At 37.7% G+C, this 26,127-nt stretch overlaps 1 protein-coding gene across 2 annotated transcripts in view; it reads left to right on the top strand.

Moving 5' to 3' along the window:
* Positions 1 to 26,127, top strand: part of LOC102522921 (nucleolar protein 4) — a 79,947-nt gene that overhangs the window by 6,674 nt on the left and 47,146 nt on the right. For both annotated transcript variants that reach the window (XM_032467232.1, XM_032467233.1), the window contains one exon: positions 9,163 to 9,276. In XM_032467232.1, the coding sequence (XP_032323123.1) occupies positions 9,163 to 9,276 (114 nt within the window). The remainder of the gene's footprint in view (positions 1 to 9,162; positions 9,277 to 26,127) is intronic.

The following is a 26,127-nucleotide window of genomic DNA, read 5'->3' as shown; positions in this document are numbered from 1 at the left end:
TGTATTCACAAATTGCACCTGTCAGCACCAACTCCCTCGATCGTCCGTCATATTCAGGCTCTGATTCTCACCACTATATTGAATTAGTTCCTGTGAGATCACATAACTACCTTTGCACCAAATCCAAAGATTGCATCCTCAACTACAAAGCACCTCATTTTCTTGAGACTCAGTCCTATTTCTCCTCATGTACCTTTTTACTTGGGGCACTTCTTAGGATTCTGTGCTTGGTCATGTACTGCATACCACCCCGTCCCCAGCTGCAGGGCTCTGCCCCTGTATACAGGACTCCTACTCTGAAGGTAGATCCTAGTCATATACAAAGCTTTGGTATTTCATTCCAAATATCAGTCCGATGCTAGACAAATGTTCTGTTATATCCTCTCTGGATTCTTGGTATCTGCCATCACCCATTCTCTCCATTGATCTTCCACCTCATCTACCAAATCACCAGTAAATTCCTATTTACTTATCTCTTTCCAGCAATAGCACCACCATGGTCATTTACACCAGTGTTCATAAGCTTGGAATGAGATTTGGCCCTCTTTAGACTGATGACTTGCATCCTACTACTGGCTAAATTCTGTTTATTCTTCCTTTGCTGTGTTTCCCAAATCAGTCCCATACTTTTGAATTTTATAAGGTTATTTCTAACCTTTTATACCTCATACCTATATTCTTGCATAATCCTTGTAACTCAACTCCTTACTTCCATCTCATACTCCTTCTCTACCCTCTAAATCATGAGCAGAGACAGAACTAGAATTTGCGCCTGAAAATTATAAAATTTGGGACCTTTTCTCAAAAGAAAATATAATATAAATTATGGGCAAAATATTAAGTAGAAGGATGAATATCTACAGTTGGAAAAAAAAACCACCCCCAATACATTTTAAACATAGAAAAATCTTGAAGATTCAAATATTTTTCTTCAAGCATGTCTTTAGGCAGTTTTCAGACACACACATCAATACCTCTTGATTTTAACTTGGCTTCCCCTCCCTACCTAAAATGCTGATAACATCCAGAAACGCCAGTAGAAGAATCCTGTTGAAGAACCCTGGTGCCTAAACTTCACTGGCTTTACGTTAATCCTGCCTTTGCCCCTAGAATAGTCTTCCTCAATTCTGGCTTTGAAACTGTCAAACTTTTGTCATCTCAGGACAAATTCTTAACTTCTTACTATAGTATGTTAGGGGTATGGCTTTTTGAAACATAGTCTTATGTGATGTTTCTGAGTCTCCATTTTTCTAAAGGAGAGGGCTGTTGAGGTATTACTATTACATGTGATAATGTAAAATAAAATGTTTTGCATGTAATCTGGCCTCTTCTTACCCTGCAAACATGCTCAATCATTTCCTTTAGTGCCTTCAGTTATCACGCAGGACTGCTGCTCCTTCCTTCGGTGTGGGCTGTCTTGGTCCTCTGACTTTCCCTGACTTAGGGTTCATGGGTACTGTTCTGTCTTGATTTACTAAATGTATTAAAGTTGAAGAGTTTTTAATATAGTGTACAGATACAGAAGTGTAAAGAATATAGCCATCATGGTTGTCAGAATTACTCATCAATGGATCTTTTAGTTTTAGCAAAATGTTGACCTGAGTCTTGTAGAATACCCTTCACACGTCTTGCTCCCTTCCCTCTACAAATACATACAAATCCTGAGTGAAATATAACATCTTTAAGATATATAAATAAGCTGGAAAAAAAGCAAATTCCTAAGCCTTGAAATTAATGGGGGAAAAAAGACTCATAGCCCTTAATTTGATACAGTAATAGACTAGGAAGATAGAAAAAGTAAACTTAAGCCCAAACAGATCATGCATGGGATTCAAATGCCAGCTCAAGTTGAGGAGATGTGGATTTGGGTTTGGGACTAGGCAGAAACATTAGTGGAGAACTGTATATAAAGCTTGGACCATGGAAGGATTACTCTTCCATTAAAGGGGAAGTAAAAACATCAAATTACAACTTCAAAAAACTAAATGGTAAGCATTATAAATTTTGGAATTAAAACCTTACTAGATGGGTTAAATAGCAGAGAAGATGATTCAACCGAAGAGAAAATTGAAAAACTGGAACAGAGAACTATGGAAATTATTCACAGAAAGAAAATAGAGAAGGAGAATTTGAGGGAAAAAAGTTAACTTGGGGAATAGAAAGTTATAGATGTAATGGACATTCCAAAGGAGAAGTTAGAAGAGGGACGACATTCAAGCAAATGAGGAGGAAGAATTTTTCAGAATTGATTAGACCATGGATACTAGGAACAGAGAAATAGAACAGTTCTGAGCAGTACAAATAAAAACAAATCCACACCTTTGTTCATTAGGCAAAACTTTGAGCAGACCCAAGAGATTCTTAAATGTCTTCCAGAAGAAACAAGAAATTATCCAAAACAGAAAAACAGACTGAACACAATTCTTGTCCTCAACATAGATGTCAGAAGACAGTCTTCAAAGTATTAAGCAAAAAAGGTCTTCAAATATTTTTTAGAGAAACTGCTTTTAATTGACACACCTGCACCTCGCTAAACTGTACCTCCAGAGCGAGGAAGAGAAGGATGCTTCAGACAGCTACTGAGATGACCACTCACAGGCTGTCTCTGGTGGACCTGAAATGTGCTCTGTGAAGATGGAAACACGCTAGGAGTCACTGGAAAATTAGCAGCATTGCTGAGCAAACCTGAAGAAAAGCACCTTGGTTTTCGTCAATGGGTCTTGGTTCTCAGCCATGTTTCATCAGTTGTGACCTTGTATCCCTGAACTCTGGATCCCTTTCATGGGAAAAATGCAAATAAATCACACGTATCTTATACATGAAAACCAGTAACACTTGAAATAACAAATATAAAAACTCCTGCACAGCAAGTACCTGGTGTCTGAGGAACATGGTAAAAGGCGATCTAATCTGAAAGTGTGTTCCACTGCTCGCCAGGAAACCCTTGCTGTCTCAAGCTGTTGGACTCCTTGGAGGACAAAAGTCAAGTATGTCTTTAGCTATTGACAACCCACTTCTAGCTAAGAGCAGCCTTAGATCTTTCTTTCTTCCATGTGCAAACTGTACTTTGTGGCACTTTCATAGTTTTATTTTATCCTGTCTTATATTCCTGTTATTTCTTTATGAGCCTTAGCTCCCTAATAAGCAGTTCTGTTCCTTGACCTGCTGTGCTTAACTTGTTCATCTCTGTATCATCCGCTGTGTCTTAGGCGGTACCATTAGGTGCTCGGGAAAGCTGCTCGGTCCATGTTCAATTCAATTGAATTGAAGTTGTTGAATGAAAGATGAGTGAATGAGTGGACATTTACCAATGTGCTACTTTGTAGCGGAAACTAATTGGATGGTAAGCCATTGTGTATTATGTGCTCTGTGTTCCACAGTACTCTGTAGTTGGTATTTCAGTTTTACAAACATTATAATGAGCTTAACTAGGTCCCATTTGTTTATTTTTGCTCTTATTTCCATTGCCTGGGTAGACTGCTCTAGGAGAACATTGCTAAGATTATGTCAGAGAATGTTTTGCTGACAAAAGGTTGAATCCACAATAAACACGTTTCATTACGTGTGTATTATATCCTGTGTGTTAGGCACTGTACTAACTTGTAAACTCCTTGATAACAGAGACAGTGTTGAATCTATCTCCGTATCTTTGGGCTTGATGCAGTTCCTAACATAAGTGCTCATTAAGTATATTTCTTGAATAAACTTGTAACTCAATGTACCTTACTTCATGGAATTCTAACAACTGCCCCGTGATAGATTATTTTTCCTAGTCATAGTTTATTGACTGAACATCAGTTTTGCTATTCATAAAAATAGAAATAATGATATTTGGCAGAATGAGTGAGGCTCAGAGGGATTTAAGAGCAGACTGCAGGTAGCTGATTACACAGTAGCATCCAGATCTGTCTGACTTAGTTGCTGAACTGTCACTTTATTTCACTGGTGTCTACAAATGAAGCTACCTGGTCCATAGACGGGGTCCCTTAGGAGCTGCAGTTTTTCACACTGTAACAATTTTGTGTTCCAGCATAGATACACCATTTGGGGGGGTCATAAGATATGCATATCATCCAAGCTGCAAAATTCTGAAATTATGTATTTTATAAAGTAACAGGATTAGAAGAAATCACGTTAATTTAGGGCCCTACTGAAACTGAATCATTTGTTTTCATTATTTTGAAAAAAAATGCATTCTACTTAAAAATCTCGGGTGGGTGTCACAGTTGCTCCCAATCTGGCGTGATTAAGCTATACTTAAACACTGGACTCCAGAGCATCAGCAAGTTAACCCATGAACAAAAGCTTATATTCGTGATTTCTTTTTACTTTTTTTATAATTATAAAAACAGACAAACAAACAACCCTGCAGCATCCTAGATGTGTAACAAAAGTTCAGGAGACCAAAACCGGAGTAGTTTGTTGGTTTGATGGAAGGTTTTACATGCACATAGAAGGAAAGACACATTTACATTGTGCCAACAGCAATCACATCTCAAATCCCCAATTAAAATGTGACTTTTAAACTCCACCATCTTCATGTGACTGTTTAGCCATCTGTTTAATGAAACACGCACCAATGATTCGGGCTTGGATAATTATTACAGTAAGAACAGTGCTGGGGGGAGATCAGCTCATCCCAGTTAAGAATGACAGTTAATTATGAAGAGATAATTAATGTGGACTAGTTAGCAATATCTCACATCCAGGAGAGGAATAGGTAACAAATCTCAATCTTGGTATATAGATCGTGTAGAGTGTGAGATTATGTACATTTTTGAATCATTTTTAAATCGTCTAAGGTATACACTGAGTAGTATGTTCACTGAGCCACATTCAATCAGAAGTGTTGTTTTTCATAAATTATCTATTGAATTCTCTGCATTTGATTCTGTTGTTGCAATAGTATTATCTCAAGTTACTACAATGGAAGAGTTTGTGTCTTATGGCCACTGTTACTGGTGTAAGAGGGGATCTTCAGTATTTATCCCCTGCTGGAAGCTCTGACTATAGCCCTGAGCACATTGCCAGGAAGACACTAAGGCAGGACTACGAAAGTAAGCTCTCCGCTGTTAAACGTGGGGAAGGAGAGTTCCCATGAAGGTGGTTCTGAAAACTCGCACTAAGTCACTGTTTTAAATTTCTCTGTGGTAAAAGTGCTTTTATAAGGAGCAAAATGGATTAATTTCCTTCTCACTATCTTGGTCTAAGTACTTTTAAGCTGTGAAGTAGATAGTAGCCAAACTATGGAGGAAAAATAAGCAAAAACGTTTGATACTGGGTCTCCTGTAACCAGGCACAGCATAACTGAGCTCTGTGTGGGCTGATTACTGGCTCGGTGATATTAGAACCAAGGGGATTTGTACCAGGACTGCCTCACAGGAGAAAAAGAACTTTCCTACGCCTGGCTCCTCGTTCTCACTCTGGACGTGAGACTAAGCTGTGTTATGTGTTTTATGGACAGTCATTTCTTGGCCCTTCTGGATGCTACAGCATGAAAATCTTGTGACTCTAGATTGCATCTGTTTAGAACACGTGATGGAACTTAGATAAGTTCCATTTTATTGTTGTTCTATCAGTAAAGAAGTGTTTTAAAGAATCAATAGGAAAATATATTGGGAGGATTTCGATCACTTTAAGAGAAGGATTTTAGGAAGATCCTAATATATTCTTTGCTTAAATGCAAAATGGAGTTCGCTGTCAGTGTCTTCCTCTGTAGGAATGCATAATACTTAAGAGCCGTAACTTTCTTCACACTCACTGAGGCCTTAGTTGTAAAATGAAAATAAACTTTACCAGGGATTACTATTCCCAGTTTATCATCAGACGTAAATATGAATTCAGGTATTTCCACATTCATACCTGTATGATCTTAGGCAAATCATATAGGACTTTAATTTGTTTTTTCTTCAAAATGAGTGATTATAAGTACTTTTATCAAAGGTTTTTTTTTTTTTTTGGAAGAATAAGTTAGATAACAAATCGAAGATTTTTGTGTTAATGCCTGAACATTTAATCACTCAGTGTGAGTTAAGTATTATTAACATTTGTCTTAAAATTACCTTAGGCTGAACAGAACTAGTTTTCTTCTTGGGGTTACATATTTTATTCTGTATTTAGGATATTGCAAATTCTTTGAAAAGCACATATACATCTATTAAACTGTCATATAGGTTTTATTCATTCATTCTGCCCTTTTCTCCAATGAACTTGAATCATGATTGAATTATATAATTGTAATACAGCCCTGTAAAGGGCTGTCTGTGGTCTGTTTTTATTTTAGCTGGCCAACAGCTTTTGTATGTAAGGGTTCTTCCCTAAAATATTTTCTATTATTAACAGTAAGTGATGTAAAAGCGCTAAGTGTATGGCAGAATTCAGGAGAGCAGATGAGTTGAGAACTAGGAGTCAAGAAACCTGGCTTCTATATCTAACTCAGTTTGTCCTTAAACGAAAGTTCCTTCAGACTTTAGAAACTTGTGCTGATTTATATGACCATTTACAGTTACCAGATTATGATTCTGTAATAAACTCAGAACAACTCTATTTTCAAAATGATACTGTTTAACTTCTGGCCATGTCTAATCGTATATCTTTGTTTCTATTCATCTTTCCCACTTCCTAGGAAAGAGTGCAGGATGGCTTTATCTTAAAGTTTGATTTTTTTTCCCCCAAATCTTGAAATAATTAGGTTATCCAATGACCTTAAAAAATATCTAGCTCCCCTCAGCCAGGACATTATTCTGGTTTCTGACAAGACCAATTAAATATATCCAGAAAAAAATCCAACTCTGTAATTTTCTCCAAAAAGGAAACTATATAAATTATTATGCACAACAACTTCTACTGTCTTGGTAAAAGTCATTTTCCATTTTGTTTTTAAATATTAAAAAAGAATTTGAAAGGAAACGCTACCAACTTAGTTTAATTAAAGAGATATTTTTTACCTTGTGCTCTCTCTGTTCAACAAACTTTCAGGCGTTTAAGGATTTTGTGTGTTTATTACTACAATTTAATCAGCTTAATAAAGTTCCACAGCTTTATATATTCCTAATTTGGAATAGAGATGCCAGACAAAGAGAGAGAATAAAAATAACAGAGAATAGAAATATGTCTCTGAATTACAGGTGTTTATCAATATTAGATAAAGAAATGGAGGCCACTGATATTTTATTTAGCTTCTGTTAATTCAGTCCCTAGAGCCAGATAAAGGGTCTAATGATGTAGCTTACAAAGGTGTGAGCTCTCACTTTGTTTGAATAATGCTAGCTACAAATAAATAATTTTTCTCTTTTCATAAGGGAATCTTCTTATTCCTATTTTTCCTATAATACCTTAGTATCACAACATAATTCAGTTGAGAAGGACATCATGTCCCCACTTCCCATGGGGTTTAGATTGTAATTTTGAGCCACACTGTGGCCATCTTTTAATGAAACACTGATTTGTGTAGTTTAATGTATTTTCAGTTCTGAGCTAGAAGATCTTATTCGTATTTAGTGAAGTACAGAATGAAATGAAGACGCAATATGCATTTTGAAATTATATATACACCTTAATGACAACTTTTAGTTTTTTTATGTTTACCTCATTGACCCTCCTCTCTGTTCCCAGCATGCAGTCCTGGCTTTGTAATTTCCTTCTCAGAACGTTTTTGTTGCATTCTTCCTGCTACCTCAGAGGCCTCTCTTCTCATTCTTTGGCAAAAAAAATAACATTCCAAACATTCTAATGCTTTATTGTCAAAATTGTCTAGCCACCATTTCCGTCATCCCGCAGGGTTCACAGGTGGAGACCACACCCTGTACCTTTCCCACCTCTGGTCTGCAGAGGGTACTTTGAAGCTAGGAGCTTGGAGAAGTTGGCTGAGGCAGCAGCAGAAATTGCCTCCTAGTTCAAGTAAGGTCAAAGCCTGGACTTTCTTTAAACTGCTCAGATTCCACCGAGGAGTCTCTGTGAAAAAAAACTGTGGTCTGAATTTAGCTGTTCTAGAATACTGTGTGAGATATAAATGCGATGGTTCAGTTCGCTAAAGCACATTTTACGTGCCACAGTGAGCAGAATGAATCAAGTACAATAAAGGCAAACTCACGTTCCTTTACAAAAGACGATGAAAAGATCTCTATTAATTTGGAGGCCTTATGTTTGTATAGCATCCCTTCATATTTTGGACTGAGACTTTGAAAACCCCCAAGTAGCATGCCACTGTGTGTGCTAGATTCTTAAAAGAATCTTGTAATTTCCTATTTTGCTATCTCATCTAGTTTAATTTTTACGTTACTTCTATCGTTTGCTTATCTTCATTAAAAAAACTGATGTCGTTAAGTACTTCGTCTTTCAGTTAGATGACTTTGCATGTAATTATGGGGAAAAAAAATGGCAAACTTTTCTGATGATCACAAATGGTAGGAAGAATCACAAACAATCTGTAGTGAATTAGGAGCTTAGTTGGGGGGTTAATTAATTTCTATGTGGGCTCCATAGGAGGTGCATTCCCAGCATGTACCTGTTAGGTTAATATTATTAACTCATATTTTACAAATAGAGCAAAACATGTAGGCAACATACATCTCATGTCTAAAACACCAAACTTTTGTTACATCAACATTGTTCTAGGACTAACTTTTTACTTTATATTTAAGCTAAAGTAAGGATTTTTTTTTTTTAAGTTTTTAATCACATCAGTTCGTGTCACAACTCAGGCTGTGAATATTCATAGTATTTCATATTACGATTGTTTGACATGGTCTGAGTGTCTGTCAGTTTTTCCAGCTGTTTCAGCCCTGTCACTTGTTTCTGTTTTGTTTCGTGCATTGTCACATGTTAAAAAAAAAAATTAGAGGACTTGTTTTATTTGCGAAACGCGGTCAGCAGTCTGGCCACTGCCAGTTCAAACTCCAGCTCGGTGGCCCAGATGAAACCCTAACGGAGCCCTGGGAATGAGTGACGGAGCTGGGCAGCAACTCCAGCCTGAGCCTCTAACTAGCTTTCATGATTCATCTCTGCGATTTCCATTTCCTCTTTCTATCGGAATAAGTTCACTTGAAATGAATGGTTTCTCCTACACATCCTATGAGATCTTCTGAGGATAGCATCGGTCTGTCAGTGATACTGTTAATAATTTTGTCATGGTTTTTTTTTCTCTCTCTCTTTTTCTTTTAGTCTCGACCTATTCCTTCCCACCTTACCTCAGCAGTTGCAGAGAGTATCTTGGCTTCAGCCTGTGAGAGTGAGAGTAGGAATGCCGCCAAGAGGATGCGCCTGGATAGACAGCAGGTACTGGGGAGTCGCGGGGGCGGGTGACCACTGACTGTACTGCAGATGCAGCAAAATTCATCTGATTTATGCACGAGGGCGGAGTCTCTGCCATGGGTTTGCAGTACACAGAGATAGCGTTTTTCTGTCTTTGTGATATGAATGTAAGCTTGAAAATGCAGGTTCGTGAGATCAGTGGTATTGTAAGGACAAAAATTTTCTCCAATGAAAAACGGACAGTTGTAAAATTAATGAGTTATAATTCTCTTTCGTATCCAATTTGAAGGTTAATGACTTATTTAAGTAAGAGGCTCTCACTGATCATTTACAGTAGTTTTGGAAATTTACCTGATCATTGATGATAGTGACCTGATTGCGTTCTTTTGGGGTGAAAATGAACCTCTTTTAATTTCCTCTGGTCTACTTCCCAGTGTTGATAGATTAGACAGGGAATGGGGAGAACACAGTGTAACTTTGAAAGACTAGAAAGCCATAAAACAGGGATATAAAATAATGAAAATCTATAACCTGCGCTTACTTTCTCATTAATACTTCATTTGTATAACCATCAAGTTTCATCTTCCTGCATCTCGTTTCCAAGGTTGTGTACCCACATGGTGTGGATGAGTATTTTTTTGTGCGTTGTTCACTGATGTTTCACTCAGTTTTTCCCTTGATTTATTTGCATCTGCCTGTCTCCTTCTCATGTCTGGAATGTTTTTCTCTGTTTTCTTTTTCTCTCTATCCCTGTTTCTTAATTATCCATAATAATACAACTAAATTATAATTATAATAATATGAAGTGTTCCACATAAAGGACGCTATATTCTGACTTTTTAAACTATTTTTACAACAGATGATCTAGGTGCTTCACTTTTCTCATTGAGGCTGGGATGAGGAGACTAAATTGTTAGCCCATGTTTTTTGTGAACCAATGAGCTTCAAAGAAGGGAACAAAAGCTTTTCCATCCCACGCTTGTCCTGCAGCCTCAGCCAGGGGCGAGGGCAGCAGCCCACTGCCTCGTCGGCAATCAGATGACACAGAGCTGAGGTCCAGTCCGAACGCATTATGGAATGTAGTCAGCTTTTCTTCCCTTTCAGCAGAAAAGTCTGGAATTTTTATGTTACCTCAGACACTCTTTCTCACTTGGACAGTTCAAAAAGATGGGCAAAGTCAGACTTCACATGTATAAATTCTATGGCACGCTCAAATGAAAAGATGATCTTTTTCTCGGTCTTTCTTATTTAGATGTTATATCATTACTAATTCCTTAAAAACAAATAGGCCTCAGTGTTTTAGGGGACAAGTCATTTAACCTGAGAGACAGGCAGAAAGTGAGAGGTTAGAACCAGCCCCTTTTGAGTGATGGATCTGCCACTGGTGTGTATGTGTTGTTTTTGAAGGACGACGCGTGTTTTACTCGTAGGCCTGTGAAGTTTCTGAATCATGGGAGGGTTTCTTTGGTTTCTTTTCTCTGTTCAGTTCTTGCAGTTAAATTAGCTTGTAGTTTTCTAGATGGAAATCACACACCACCAATGGTTAAAGGCTTCCTCAGCCATTATCACAGCAGATCCAGCCCTCAGAAAGGACGTACGCAGCGTGAGTGCTGGGTGACAGTTTTTGCAGTGACTGGGGCAGATGGGACATAAGTGCTAAGCTGTGATGTAGTGCCTTTGACTCTGTTGAAAAGAACACCATAGGGGAAAAGGGGAAATGGTGTGTTAGTTGCTTGTGACAATCATAAAAGGTGAGGAAGCAGGAGGAGAAAATACTGAAAACTGGTGCATTGCTAAGTTACAAAAGAAAATCACTGTTAGTAAACCAGCAGGAAACCATTGGCCCAAGACCTAAAAATATTTCGTAAGCCCAGAGCTACTGTGTTTTCTGTAGTACTGGTGAATTCCCTGCCACCTGTATCTCTTCATGACTTTTCCTTTGCTCTGTAGGGTCTCACTGAGTGGGCACGTTCCTAAAAGAAACATAATTGGAGCTATAAAGGGTGAGAATAGAGCCACACCAGCATGCTGGCAATTTTAACACAGACGTTTTATTTTGTTGTAATGCATTTGAAGACTGTCTAATACACCACCGTCAAGACAGTTTTGAAACAGGCGGCTTTTCTTTTGTATTTCCTGCTGTATTTTTATGTCATTTGGGTTACATGTCTAAGCTTTCACAATCACATAACCGAGAGAAACATTTTTCGATAGGATTTTACGCTTAAATGTAAACATTGCGATAGTAACTGAGATATGGCTTGAAATCTAGTTCTGTGATCTTCCAGCCCGCACTCCCATACCCCTGCTCTCAGTCGTCCCTGTTTTTACTCCACATTTAGCATTTTCTATAAAGTACGTTGGAGAAAAACAACTGTACCTTTGGGTGTTCCAGCGTGTGTCTCAGCATCGCCCTTCATCCAAGGGAGAAAATACACTATGGAAGAGAAACAAAGTACCATTTAGAGTAGTTCTTGGAATCCATTGTGTTTCCTCTGGAACAGGTATAATTTTAAACAATTGAGATGGAATATACTCCTCAAGTCACCTAACTGCAGTGGGACTTACTTTCCTCATTAATCATGGCATTAACAGCAGCAGAAATACTGATGGGTGCAACCCTGTGCGAGGGGGGTTTACGAGCCTATTTTGAGTAACAGTCTTGGCTTTTAATGAAGTGGAGACACAAAGGCTTAGAGCTCTGAGGTCAGAGGTGCTCAGGCTGGAGCCCCACTTGGATCTAATCCTTGTGCTTTTTTAAATCATGTTTATAGTAAAATAAAAAAAAATCTTTTCAGACATACAGGCTTATTTTTGATAATTTTGGAAATAGAGAAATGTAGAAAGAAGAAATACAATTTAATCGTAATTCCACCATTTGGTTTTATAGTACAATTCTTCCTACTGCTTTTTCTATGCACAATGTTCTGTTTTAAAAAGGAACATAGCATCATATTGTGTTCCTCCATGTAGCTTAATGCTGTGAATATTTACTGTGTCACTATAAGCTTATAGTTTTTTTTAAAAAAAAAAGCCAATTAATACTCCATCATGTAGTGTTTTCTAAATTATTGTTGATTTTGGTTTTTTTTTCTACCATACTTTTCTATGAAAAAGGTGTCTTGCCCATTATTTCTTCAGGATAAATCATGAGAATTGGGTCAAAAACCAGCAAAGTTTTTGTAGCTTTTGATATTCATCAGGTCCATGCCCTTAATTTCTACCTTATTCATATAAAAATAAGGATTTTTGCTTGTTTTATAAACATATACCTATTTAAGGCTCATTTTAACTTCTAGGAATCTTTGATTCTTAACCAGTGGTTCCTAAACCTCTCAAACATAATGTGTCTTTTTATGATAAACACCGTGAAATGTCCCATTTTTGATCCTAAAATACAATTTATAGTTAACATAAATTATGCTTACAATTTAAATATATATAATGTCTTTATTTTAATATAAATAATAGATTATTTATTTAACAAGTAATGTATAATCAAAGAACATGTACTTTGGGAATATCGGGATTCCACATCACTAGAAGATACAAGGAAGTCATAAGGAGCTTGTCCCTGTCCCTCAGATCAATGAGGAAGCAACAGCCACAACTATCCTCTGATATGTGTATGTCAGGACAGCTCATAGCATTTGGTGGCATGAACTTTCCAAATGGTGAAAAACTATTGGTAAAGTTCCAAACAAAACAGAGCACAGCAGTGCCTTGATTTACCTGGTAGCGTATTCCTAAGACAATTCAACATATATTTCATAGCGTGCACAAAAAACTTTGTATTTACACTTAAAATGCAATTAAACTTTAGGCTCAGAAATTCCACTGAAGCTTTGACCTACAAAAATATCCAGCAGGACTTTTAAAAACTCACAGGGGAACAGGGACAATTCTTAGTCGATTGGAACTGCCTGGAACATGTCAGAGGTTCCGATAAGCTGGTCCCCCACCCGCTTCTTGCCTTTATCACGGGACGAATATTTTCCAAGTGTCCCCTAGGAGTCATAATACTCTCTTTGAGAAGCACTGCTATGGACACACTAGTCTACGATTTGAATACAGGAATGAGAATCATAACATTCTCAGATCTATTCCTTGGTGGTGAACTCATGACTCAGTTACTCCCATTTTGAAGAGACTGGCCTTGAGGTTCAAACCCTACAATTTTCCACAGGCTTTGCACTCCTTGTGTTAAATGAATTCTCCCTCCATCCTTTTTTCTACCTTCCACTTACTTTTTGTTTTTAAACTTGCCAAAGCCTAGAAGTAAAAATTATGCGGTATAAGATAAAAATAACTTAGCCAGTCCCTTTGGTTTAATTTTATTTCTTTGCAAGGATAAAGCAGTTAAGTGTCAATGGCCATATCAGTTATGTCCCCAGTGAAAAAACTAAGCCACGTATAATTTCTAATTCCACTTTTATTCCTGGAGTATAATTCCATTTTGTATTCATCTTTCAACTATTTTTAAGTATCTCTTGAGACTGCAGTTACATTCTTTTCTAATTTGAAAGTCACCATTAATTAGATCACCATGTTATACATTTACAATAAGGATGTCACCACATCCAACATTATACAAATATGCCATAAATAGATAAGACCCAAGAAAATTCAAAAATGTGTGTTTTTTATCAGTTTCAGTCATTCATAAACATGCTGCTTTCACAGTCACCGCTGGAAGTTGTGACTAGGTGTACACTGAGCCATCTACTCACTCACATGGTCTCCAAAATGCCTGGCAATGTCTAAAGTAATCATATCCCAAAGGAGGAGAGGGAAATAGCTCACACAAATGGATATTGAACCATGACCTTAAATTCATGGGCACCAAGGGGTAGACAAATTAGTAAACCAATCCAGAAAGACTTGATTATAATCTCACTACTGCAAACCTACCATCAAACCTCTATTTTATCAGAGCAGACTCTGTAAAGGTTATAATCACATTTGAAAATAATATAAATAGGGAATTATGGAAAAATATATTTTCCATTATATATTTGTAAACATGAAGAAATTTTATAAATATAGAAACTAAAGAAAAGTAAATATATATGTATATACCAAATTAAAGCATTTCACAGATATATAAATATTTCTTATAGATAATTATAGTGAATATTTATTATTCTAATTTAAAAATTTGAGTTCATTGTGCACATTATATAATAGTTGAGAAACACAGTAAAATAGTTTTACTGGACTTTTTATTTGCTCTGTAGGGAAGAATATTTGACCTGTATTCTGTTGGGGTATTTTATGAGCAAGATAATTATTTTAGGAATCTGTATTCCTTCAGCATTAGCTTAATAATGTGGCTGGACTTCAATATGTATTATTTCCAACTTCAGCTTTTGCAAGCTAACTTTTTAATGGCAAAAGTTTCCATTTTTTATTTTTTCTAAGGCTTTTGAACTGCTCTAGGTAGATCCATAAATATTTCATGTATCTGTATCAGCTACAAATATAATTAATAGGAGAAAAGTACTTCTGAATAGCCCTAAAGTAGTTTATTTAGCAAATATTCATTATAGGGAAGACATTTTGCTTGTACAGAGGCCACAAAACAAGGATGGGGGGAACCATTACTGAGGATTTACCAGTTACTAGATTTACTTACAATGATTTGCTACTGAGTGGATATTTTTATTCTCATTTGCAGATGAGTGAAACACAGTATCTTTCCTCTAGGAACTCACACTCTTATTAAAGATAAGTGAAATTAGCATGCTAGAATTTGCAAGGGTGTGATCAGACTGTTGTGAGAGCCAGAGGAGAGTGCTCCTAATTCTGCCTGAGAAACCCAGGAGGGCTTCCCAGAGGGAGCACTATTTGGGCCAGACCTTGAGAAATGATGGAGATTTTGAGAAACAAAGAAGCTAGAGGATGGTATTCCAGACACGTGGAACATTTCCAAACATGAAAGTTTCTTGAGTATGAAAACAGTGATCACTTGTGAGGGAAACTTGAGAAGAAATAAAAGTAGCAGGGATTGGATGTGAAGGTTTAAACTAGATTGTGGCATTTCACATGCTCTGTTAAATTACTTGGACTTTAAGGATGTGCCAGAGATGAGTGGGGAGGAGAGTGGCACGTCCAGTTTATAGGAAGCTTCAGAACCCGAGAGACCATGAAGTGTAGACATACTAGGGGCAAGGGTGAGGTCCCAATTCAGCAAGAATTACTTTCTCTATCACCTGCATTTCAGATTTGCCATTTAAATGTGACAATATTTAAATCTGAGCCAATGCCAAAAAGTAATTATGAAGATTAATCAGCTACAAGGTGTTCCTAAGTTAAAAATGAGGGATTTGGGAATACTCCTCTTCCAGGCGACAATGTTAGCTCAGATAATGAGGAATCAAAGTTCAATGTTCTGTAGTTTCCACTTAGGTAACTGTAGACAAAGATTATTCTTTCTATTGTAAATATTTTTCATCTTTTTCTCTTTTTTTTTGATGTCTCCAAAAACTGACATTATGATTTTCATCAAACGGTGACTTTTTATCTTTTCTTCTTAATTTGAGAGTAAGGCTACTCCTGTATAAAATTTTCCTTAGTGTATTTATTTTCCTTATATAATGATGTATCAATTTATGTCTGAGTAGTGACATACAGTGTGAGATTCTATTGGTCTCTCAATAATACTATGAAGCAGGTGGATCACATGCTTTCCCTTTTATGGATGGGGAGTCTGAATCTGAGAAACTTTCTTTTGAGAGTCATCTATGGGGTTTGAGGGGAAGCTGGGAATAGCCACAATTTCTGATTTTTTTTTTTTTTTGTCTCTCTGTTACTCATTCTGCTTTACTTCATTAAGAATTATCCCACATTTGTATAGATATCTTTTTTTTTAATTTTTAGGTACATAACTTTGGCTTAGGATGTTATTAATTTTAAGTGGGTAAAAGTCAGGATATGAGTAGGTGGTTTGAATTCAGAGAGAGAAATTCAGCATAATATGTTGATACACTTTTTGATGCCAAAGTCAGGGGAACATATGGTTTACTGGATTCTCCATGAAGACAGCATTTTTGTTAATAATATTTATTTTAAAACCAGTTATTTTAGACTGAGCAGAGAAATGAAGAGTCTGACATATTTGGTTTATGCCAAATACATTCATTTTTATCATTTAGTTCCCATAATTTGTTCATTCCTTGTCCTGTCTTTTCTCTTTAATCTAACCACTTTAAAATCCATTAGTTACCCTGAAACAATAATTCTACATGTATTGGGGAAATTTAGCCCTAGTCACAAATTTATTATGAAATTAGATAATATAATAGCTTGACAAATTGGGCTATACCTCCTATAGGGATTTATGATGTTTGACATGATGACTCAGGGGGTAAATACAGTGAGCCCAGGGGCCTCAAGAAATACGTGTTCTCTCAGTCACTCAGCACTTGGGGAGAGCCGAGGGATCCTGCAGAGCTGGGTATTCTGGGTAGCTGTGGGTTAATCTTAGTTAAAAATAAATTTACTTTAATTTTTAGTGGCAGTATTTCTAAAGTATCAATGCATCTTCATTTCATGACATAAATCTTTGCATCATAACTTTGTTTTTGTTTTAAGTTTTTATTGATGTAATGTATATCTCTCTACACAAATCATGATTCTACAAATTGATGCACTGTCACAAGGTGGACATTTCTGTGTAACATGCTTTTGTTACATGTAAGTTAACTTTTAAAGATGGATTTTGTCATTCGTGTTTACTCAGGATTGTGTGGCGCTGACATTAGAGCTTTAGCTATAGGCCTGAGGCTGGCAGATCGGATGATGGAGCAGGTGACCCTGTAACATCCGTCCTAGAGAAAACTCCCTGAGGCAGGTCAGCTTGCTTTATTGGTAATTTGCCTCTTTCTCATGATGATAATGGGGCTTGGCTTTCTGATACATCTTAACCTGTTACCTTTGCTGAAACGGACCCATCTCTTATATAATCTCTCACCCTCAAAAAGAAGCCTCATCTTTCTTGTGCCATTAGTGTTCTTTGCCTTGTCAACAATATTAAATTTTTGTTTGTTTGGGCTTCAGCAATCCGATGGCCTCTCAACGTCTGCAGGACAGTCTGTATTTGTTCTTATTCACGCCCTGTCAAAAGAATGCAAGGAAAACAACCTCTCTCTGCTTTAGAAGTTTATGCAACGCTCTCTTCTAAGAGCCCTTAACTGCACTCTTTCATCAAGAGGAAAATGATGTTTATGTAGATCAAGAACCAAGTCACATTGATTTTTAAACTCCTTCTAATGTTTTGCCTTGAACCACAAGCAAGATCAAAATAGCATTTTAAATGAAACAATTCAGTTGCAAGTCCAATGAGATTCCTACATTAAGATCAAACTACTCATTAAATCACTTCGCTGTTATATTCCATGTTCTTATTTTTCCTGGTTTCGTTGCTGGTTTTGTCATTTAAGAAAACACAATAGTGCGTCCCGGTCCTGATGCTCAAGGACCCTCAAGGAACTCCCAGCACATGGCAGGAACAGTCACTTTTTTTCATCTCTGAAATTTGAGACAGGCCTCCTATTCCCAAATCCTCTATGAAAATCTGAGTGAGATTTAATAGAAATCATGGTTTTGAGTTCTAGAAAGAGGGCAGAGAACAAAAGTACAAAAAGAGGTCAGTCATACTTGTAACTGTAAACTTAACTCATAAAATAAGAAGCCATAAGTGAAAAATGCATCTGAATCCCATAAGCATTACGATTTCCATCAAAAAGCAGCAATTAAAGTAAAGCTTTTTACTGTGTACCATTGTCTTTCCTGTTAGTTAGTTATTTTTGCTACATGATTGCTTTCAGGTGGGGGGACCTAAGACATTAGAGGAAGAATGTAGCCTTTGATTCAAGCCTTCGGAAAACAGAGTCTGGAAACTCAGAAGCAGGCCAGGTTTTCTATACACACGTGGGCATATACACAAAGTTGCTCTACTTGGGGATTGCGAATACATGGACAACTTTTCAAAAGAAGAGCCTCTTTTTCAAATTATTCAATTATCACTTTTGCTGTAGGACATAATGGTCCCAACAAAAAAATGTTAGAGCTACGGAGAATCTTACAGACCACTCAGTTCAATAAGCTTATTTTATAAAAGAAACAGGCCTGGAAAAGTTAATTTTTAGTTTAGATTTTTCCTTCCTTCTCTCTTTTTTTCTTCAGTGATTTCTCCATATTTCATTAAAGACAGAATTTCTCTTTAAAAAGAAGGGGAAAAAAAGACAATACAGGACAAAGAATTTAGCTCCCTTTTGATTTCAGCGTAATGTTCTGAGTAATGAAAATCAGAATGCTTCATAAATTTCAAATCTTAAGGCCATCATACATTCGTAGCATGCAAGAATTTGAATACTATTTTGGATGCAGAACTCAGAAGGTCACATCAGTTTAATTCAATTGCATTTTTCTATCATTTCTTGTTGCCTATGAAGCAAGTTTGAGAAGTCCAACGAAGCTGTCAAGCTTTGTATGTCTCCATAAGTGTGAGGGAAGTGTCCTTTCTAGGGAATGCTCAGTTACCTATGTGTTTTCTCTAATTCCTTATACACGATACTGCATTTGAGGTCGTTTTAAAAACCACAGAATCCTTCCTGTAGTTTTTTACATTAAATGAATTCCTTGAACTACAATGTATTTGATCATTCATATTCTAAGAACAAAATTTGTTGAAACTGTTTCAAATACCCAGATTCAGTTTTCAGTGCCAAGTTCTTTACCATTCAAAGTATCATCTCAACTATATTTGGGAAATAAATCAGGACATGGAAGGGAAGCACATCCTACATAATTATACTCGTGTTTGTGTGTTCCCGTACACCTTAATTTGAATGCACATAAATTTTCTCATTTAATTTTCTTCCCAAAACCCAGTGAGGTATACACATCATGACTATTCTTACTCATGACTAAAAACTACACGAATAGGAAAGGCAGTGTCTCATTGTCGCTCCTGCTTTGTTTCCATGTAAATGATACTTGGGGGATTTAGAGACATGTGAATGAAGAACAGAATTTTAAATCCTCGAAGCACTCCCTCTTTCCACCAGGATGTCCAGGCTGCTTGTCAGCCCCAGTTCCACTTGCGTGTTTGTTTGTACACCCATCTCAAAGCGCACCTGCTGTAAGGAGCACCTCGTGGATCAAGTCTCAGCCCACCAAGATAAGTCCTTTTCTAGTTCTCTGTGGAGCGAAGCCTGTTTTAGGACTTGATTATATACCTAGCTAACACTCCAAGTATCTTTTGGAGTATTGACTCTATAATTTTTTTAATCGTTCTGTGGGTTTAAACTAGCTTTGCTTTCATCACTTTGAGCCCCCAAGATTCCCAAGTTAACTAGGTATAAGGGTAAGCACTAAATAATTATCTAGGATGAGGTAAGCACTAAACAGATATACATATGTGATGACGTAGCATGGCAAAGAGTTCAGTTTGAGGAAAGGAAAGAACCTTTTAATGAGACACTTGCCAACCCAATAGGAATTCCAGCCTGAGAACAGTAATGTGTGGCCAGGCAGAGCAGGAATCATTGGAATTAATACCGCAATTTAAAATGGTGTCTGACAGCTTAGTGCATACAGTTTGAGCACCAAATCAGGAAAATTGCAAATATAATATGATAGGAAGGAAGGGCGTAGGCTGGGGAGACGATGAAGAATGTCTCAACATTTAGTTCTTTGAGCACTCTTGCTTTTCACTGTTCAGTGAGAAAAAGAAGGCAGCTATTAGATTTCTGACAAAGCAATTATAGCGAGACACAGATGCTGGGAGCTGACCTGACATTTGCCCTCGGGTAGTTGTCATAGCAGCAAGCTGAGCAGAGCAGCTGGATCCGAGAACTGCCGCAGCCTCAGGAGGAAGGTCCGCCCCCAGTGCCGCACGTCGGGACATCAACATACAAGCACGTATGTTACGCCTCCCTCAGTGGCTGCTGCCGCGCTCCTTATCTAACTTACGTACTCATTTCATACTCAGTTCATGTTTAAAGGCAAGGACAACCACGTGCCTTAGGACGATCTGCAGTGATGTATCTAGGGTATTGTTCCTTGGGGAGAAGTTTTAAAGTGTTGCTAACAAAAGAAAGGTTTAGATGCTGTAAACTGGATGCAAGTTTTTTTTTTTCTTAAGCTTCATCTGCTGCGTATATATACAGACGAAGCAAAAATACATAATTTTGCTTTTATTTACTCTTTGCTTATTCCGAAATATGTGTTCACCTCTATATCTGTGTCTTATATGCAAAAAAGAGCTATTTAAAGTTATCTATAAAAAGGTGGGTATATACGTAAATACAATCCATGGATTTAGATTAAATTGGTATGTCCACATAAAGGAGAGTGTATCTGTCAATATGTTAAAAAAAAAAAAGGCTTTGGGATCATTACTGGTTTATTCATTTGAGTTTGTAAAATACTGCTTTTTTGGTTTAGTAGGCTAAACTTGCTGTTAGTGTGGACGTGTTCTCCCAAAACTGAAGTCTTAAAAGCAATATTAAATTATATATCATTATACAGTCGTATTTTATAAACAGTTATAATTATTAATGCATGCATAGTCGCTAAACACTCAGATAACCTGTCAGCTGCATAATTTTTAGCAAATATAAGGTTTCTATTCCAGTAAGTAAAATATGTGCTAATCTTCTGTCTGAAGCAGAAAAGGAATAAAAATCCTAATGCTGTGTATGACCAACAGAGAACTTATTCTAAACCATGACCTTAAAGAATTTCTAAATATTTTCTAAATCATGACCTTACAGAATTGTGGAATAGGCGTCAGGAAAGGGTCATAAAAAAGTAATATACCCCCATCCATGAGGGTGTGTTATTTCTCTCTGTCAATATGTATTTCCACCATTCGGAGAAATTTAAAAATTGCGTTTATTTCATTCAATCTTTTTGAACTGCTGCAAATATAAATAATGCTACTGACAAAGGAAAAATAGATGAACAATCTGAATAACAATAATTTATTTTTTGCTTAAAGCTTGAGGAAAATTAATATGACGTATTGACTCTGTAGTAATTTCAAACCAGCATTTCAGAAGTTACAAAAGGATGCATAGATAATAATCTTAGTGCATGATAAAATAATTTTAAGATTTCAAATCAAAGTTGAATTTTCTCTCTGTTATGAATCAGGTTGGAAATTAGGCGAGTTTTCCAAAAAAAAAAAAGCCTAGAAGCACAAATTGTTTGGACAGAAGAATATGTAAATGTTAAAATTTAGTGTATGCTAATGAACTTACCACTAAGAATGTGTTTAAAAATACAAAATATATGCACCTCAATGCACAAAAATTGAAGGTATATCCAATCTAATCTAAATCCATGGATTGTATATGAAGAGAGATGCTCTTCTGTATTATCTCCCTGGGAAAAAGTTAAGGAACATTTGTCTGATGTCTCAGCAGACAATGAGATAGAACTGACCAACCATCTCTATATTGCAATATGCAGCCTCAAAGTCCAAGTGCTAGAAAGTATCCACTGAGTGCACATTTAGAGACGAGGAACCTGGTTTACTTTTTGGCTCAGTGATAACTTGAATTAGGAATTTTCAAATCATTTCATTCATTAAGTACTCAGTGAAACACCAGACCAAAAGCTTAACTTTAGTTTAAGAAGTGACCCAGGAGAGCATGATTTGGCGTTCACTGTCTGTTGAAAGCCACTGCAGGAGCGCAGTGCCAAGGACTGGGAGATCTAACACAGAGAAATCTCTTACTTGAAAGTGTTAGAAAAGTTAATGAAAAATGGTTTAAGCAAAAGGGAATTTATAAACTCAGGTAACTAAAACTTCTAGCAGTAGGGCCAGCTTTATATGTGGTTGATTTGTCTTATAGATACATAGGCGCTCTCTCACATCTCTTGGGTCTGCACCATCTTTGTTGTTTCTATTCTCACATAGGTTCTCCCTCATGGTAGCAATATGGCTGCAGCAGCTCCGGTTTTCCATCTTCCCCGTTGACTCTGATTGGGTTACACATTCTTCCCTGAAGCAGGTGCTGAGGTCAGGGGAGCAGAATATGCATGGGTGGCATGTTTTGGATGCATGGGTGTAGTCAGCTATGCAAAGCACATGGAATGAGAGTGGGAGAGGAAAGTCAGGTATAGTTACTAAAAGGGGGTGGGGCAGAGATGAATGCTGAAAGGCCAAAGGAAAATAGCGTTTGCTGTAGTGGGCTATATTCCTTTCCTGGGATCCCATGACAAAGTACCACTAACTCAGTGGCTTAAAACCACAGAAATTTATTCTCCCATGACTCTGCAGGCTACCAGAGTTTGTAATGTACAAACTTAAGGCATTGGAAGGGCCATGCTCCCTCCAAAGCCTCTAGGGGAGGAGCCTTCCTTGCCTCTTCCAGTTTCTGGGCATCCCTTGGCTTGTATTACTGCCTCCATTGTCACATGGCCACCATCCCTCTCTGTCTATATCTCTTCTATTCTTATAAGGACATCAGTCTGCTGGATTAGGGCCCCCCCAATTCAGTGTGGTCTCATCTTAACTAGATTACAACTACACAAACCCTATTTCTAAATAAGGTCACATTAGTAGGCATCATGGCTTAGGGCTTCAACAAATGTTTTTAATGACACAATTCAACCTGTAATGTCTACCCTCTCCCCTCCTCACCAAGGCATGTCTTTCCCCCTTGCAAAGTACGTTCATCCATCCCAACTTAGAAAGTCTTAACCCATCCCAGCATCAGCTCTAAAACCCAGTATCTCACCTAGATTTAATTAGCTTAAAAAGTCTCAAATCTCATCTTCTAAATCATCTAAATCCAGTGTGGGTGAGACTCCGAGTATGGTCCACCCTGGGGCAAAATTCCCATCCATCTGTGGACCTGTGAAGCCTAGAAAACAAGTTTTGTGCTTCCAAGGTACAATCGTAGGAGAGGCAGAGGGTAGACATTCCCCTCTCCAAAAGGGAGAAATGGGGAGGAAAAAAGGAGTCACAGATCCCAAGGAAATCCATAACCCAACAGGGTACATTCCATTAGATTTCAAGGCCTGAGAACGATTATCTGTGTCTCCATGCTCTGTCCCCCAGCTCACCTGGGCGGCACCTGGACGGTGGCCCTGCCGTCTCAGCCTGTGACAGCTTCAGGCAGCTCTGCCCTCTCTGATCTCTGCATCTTCGGCTTTGCCTTAAGAGTCATTCTTCTTCCCTTCCATCCCATTTCTTGCCCTTTCAGTTCAGGTTTGTATTTTTCTATTGATATGAAATTCGCAGAACCTCTATCAGTTTCCAGGGGGATCTCAAGGCAATCCATGCTATCTGACCCACCCTCCCCAGAGAACCTTGTCTCCATCCCCAGCCTTTGCTGGGATTGATGATTGGCACCATCAGTCACACACCTAATCTCTTTGGCATAGAGTTGCCCAGCCACACCGTTTCCTAGAAAATTTTGCAAATTATCAAGTGCTGGTTCCTTTGTATTAGCAAACTCAATCCATAACGTGGACTGACTCCAGCTTCTACATTCCATTTTTTGAAGAATGTGTGTGTGTGTGGCTTTATGCTCATAAGTTATATCTAATAAGAATTTACCAACGGAACTAGTGAAGGCATAGAATTTAAAGTGTGTCTCTAAATGCAAAATGTATAACTGCCTTCAGTGCTATTTATTACTTAAAAAAATGTTTGGAGGGGGAAGGTAATTAGGTTTATTTATTTTTAATGGAGGTACTGGGGATGGAACCCAGGACCTCGTGCATGCTAGCCATGTGCTCTGCCCTTGAGCTGCACCCTCCCCCTATTCCAATACTGTTCAAATGGGAAAAAAAAAAATGTACAAACTACCTTTGAGTTTTATTAATTTAAAAATTTGAGGTAGAGCTAATATCTGTCTTCATTTACTTGTTTTTTAAAATTACCTGCCTTTTTTCACCAGAATACTGGTATATATAATCTTTCTCTTTCTCTCTTGTACATAGCATAGATAAGCTCCTTTAAAAACTGAGATTTTATAGCAAAATGTGAAGAAATGCTAGTCACCTGAAATCAGTGATAGATGTGAAGAGTACAGAATTAGAAATGGAATTTTCCAGAAAGAAGTCAGTATCAGCCCTACTGCCTATGGACATAAGCTTTCCTCTTTCATGGATGTAACAATGTGTATTTTGTTGTCACTGTTAAACATAAGAAGTACTTTATACACCTGCACACCCCCACAGCCACAAAATCTTTTCTTTTTTTAACCATCTTGATCTTTTATTTTTCCTAAACATTTTGCTTAGTTTTAATAAATATTACATGTAAAATGGGAATATTATATAGATTTTTACATTTTTTTTTCCTGCTTCAGAGACAAAGCTCTCGCAGAACCCAGTGATTCATGCACACATACCCCGTATACATCCCCTAATTGAGGCCATCTGTCATTAGACGACCAATAACTGCTTCTTAATGATGAGAAGGAAACCAGCTATTAATGAGCTGCTGCTTGGGAAGTACTGTCCATTCATTAGCTCTAAAGTGCTGACCGAGCTTTAAACGTGCAGCTTCCGTTCTAAAATCAAACTAAAAGTAACCGCTCTATAAAAACGGCTGTCTTTTGTTGCTTTGTTTACCGTATTGCTTTTCTCTGAATACGAAAGCGCTGTAGAAAATTTGACAGCGATTTATGCGTTACGTAGGCGCCCGTTCAAGGCAGGTTCAGAGAAGCTGCGTGTAGCTTAGGTGAAGGCAGGCGCACGAACAGCCCGGATGCCCCCCTGTGCCCGGCCGAGGGGACGCACGTCAGGGCTGCTGGCGGCAAATTCCTTCCCTTAATCCCCTCCTGGGCAGCCCAGCCAGGAGGCAGAAAGGGCCTGCGTCTCTGTGACATGTCAGGGCCCCATGTTCCTGGAACCTCTGAAGTTAATACAGTGGGTGCTTTTGTGTCGAGTAACTCGGGGCTCCTGTTCAGGAGACATGGATGAGGAACCTGGGGCTGGGCTGTAGCTGTGGCCACAGGGTCCGATGCAAAGATGAATGACACACACTTGGTCTTACGGGTATTTCCAAGAACAATTCAGTTCCCCTGCATTGTAACATGTGACTTGCTCCAACAATTCAAAAAAGCATTCATTGCTCCAGTATTTTCAAAATTAAAAAGAAAAAAAGAATCCAATCATTCATTTCTTAGTACATTAAACCTATATATTTCAACATTATATAGGAGGGGTGGCAAAATGCAGACATGTTTTACTTGGCCTCAGCACTGCTGTAAAACGTTTGCATTTGAGTGCTTTTCCGTGGGGCACGTGCTCTTGAATTTCCCGCCGCCCGCACATAGCCAGCCCTCTGCACTCATGTGTGCACCCTGCCTCGTCTCTAGAAACAGCTGACTCTGGTGCCTGGGAGGCTATCAAGACTTTTGATTCACCTTGTATTAGCTGAGTCTTTTCTCACCCATATATATGTGCCAACATTTTTGTTTTAAAAATGAAAGCTTTACTAAAACTTTGAAAAAAAATAATTAGGGTGAGAAATAAGATCATCTTTCGATGTCTTACCCATTCCAATTTATACGAATGCACAGATACTGTCTCCTCTACATGTTTCTATGGAAGACTAGAAACCTGTGTTTAAAGAATAGGAAATAAAAGGAAAAAGAACGCTACTTAAATCTGACTCTTCTCTAGCTTTTAGAGTGGCAGAATGTGTGGTTTTGCCCTTGAAAGGATACTTGCTATTTCAGAAAGAATACATATGTCACCGAGAATTTATCACTAGATGAATATCCATCAGTAGCAATATACAATATAAATGAAGCTCAAGCTGAATTACGAACTTTGTCCTTAACCAACCACTGAATGAAGGCTTAGTTCCTTTTTAAAATCGTACCTTTTTGCATGACTTCT

Source organism: Camelus ferus, chromosome 24, assembly GCF_009834535.1.
Source record: "Camelus ferus isolate YT-003-E chromosome 24, BCGSAC_Cfer_1.0, whole genome shotgun sequence".
In the NCBI taxonomy this organism is placed as follows: domain Eukaryota; kingdom Metazoa; phylum Chordata; class Mammalia; order Artiodactyla; family Camelidae; genus Camelus; species Camelus ferus.
The sequence above is the reverse complement of the archived record's forward strand: the minus strand, read 5'-3'. Positions and strand labels throughout refer to the sequence as shown.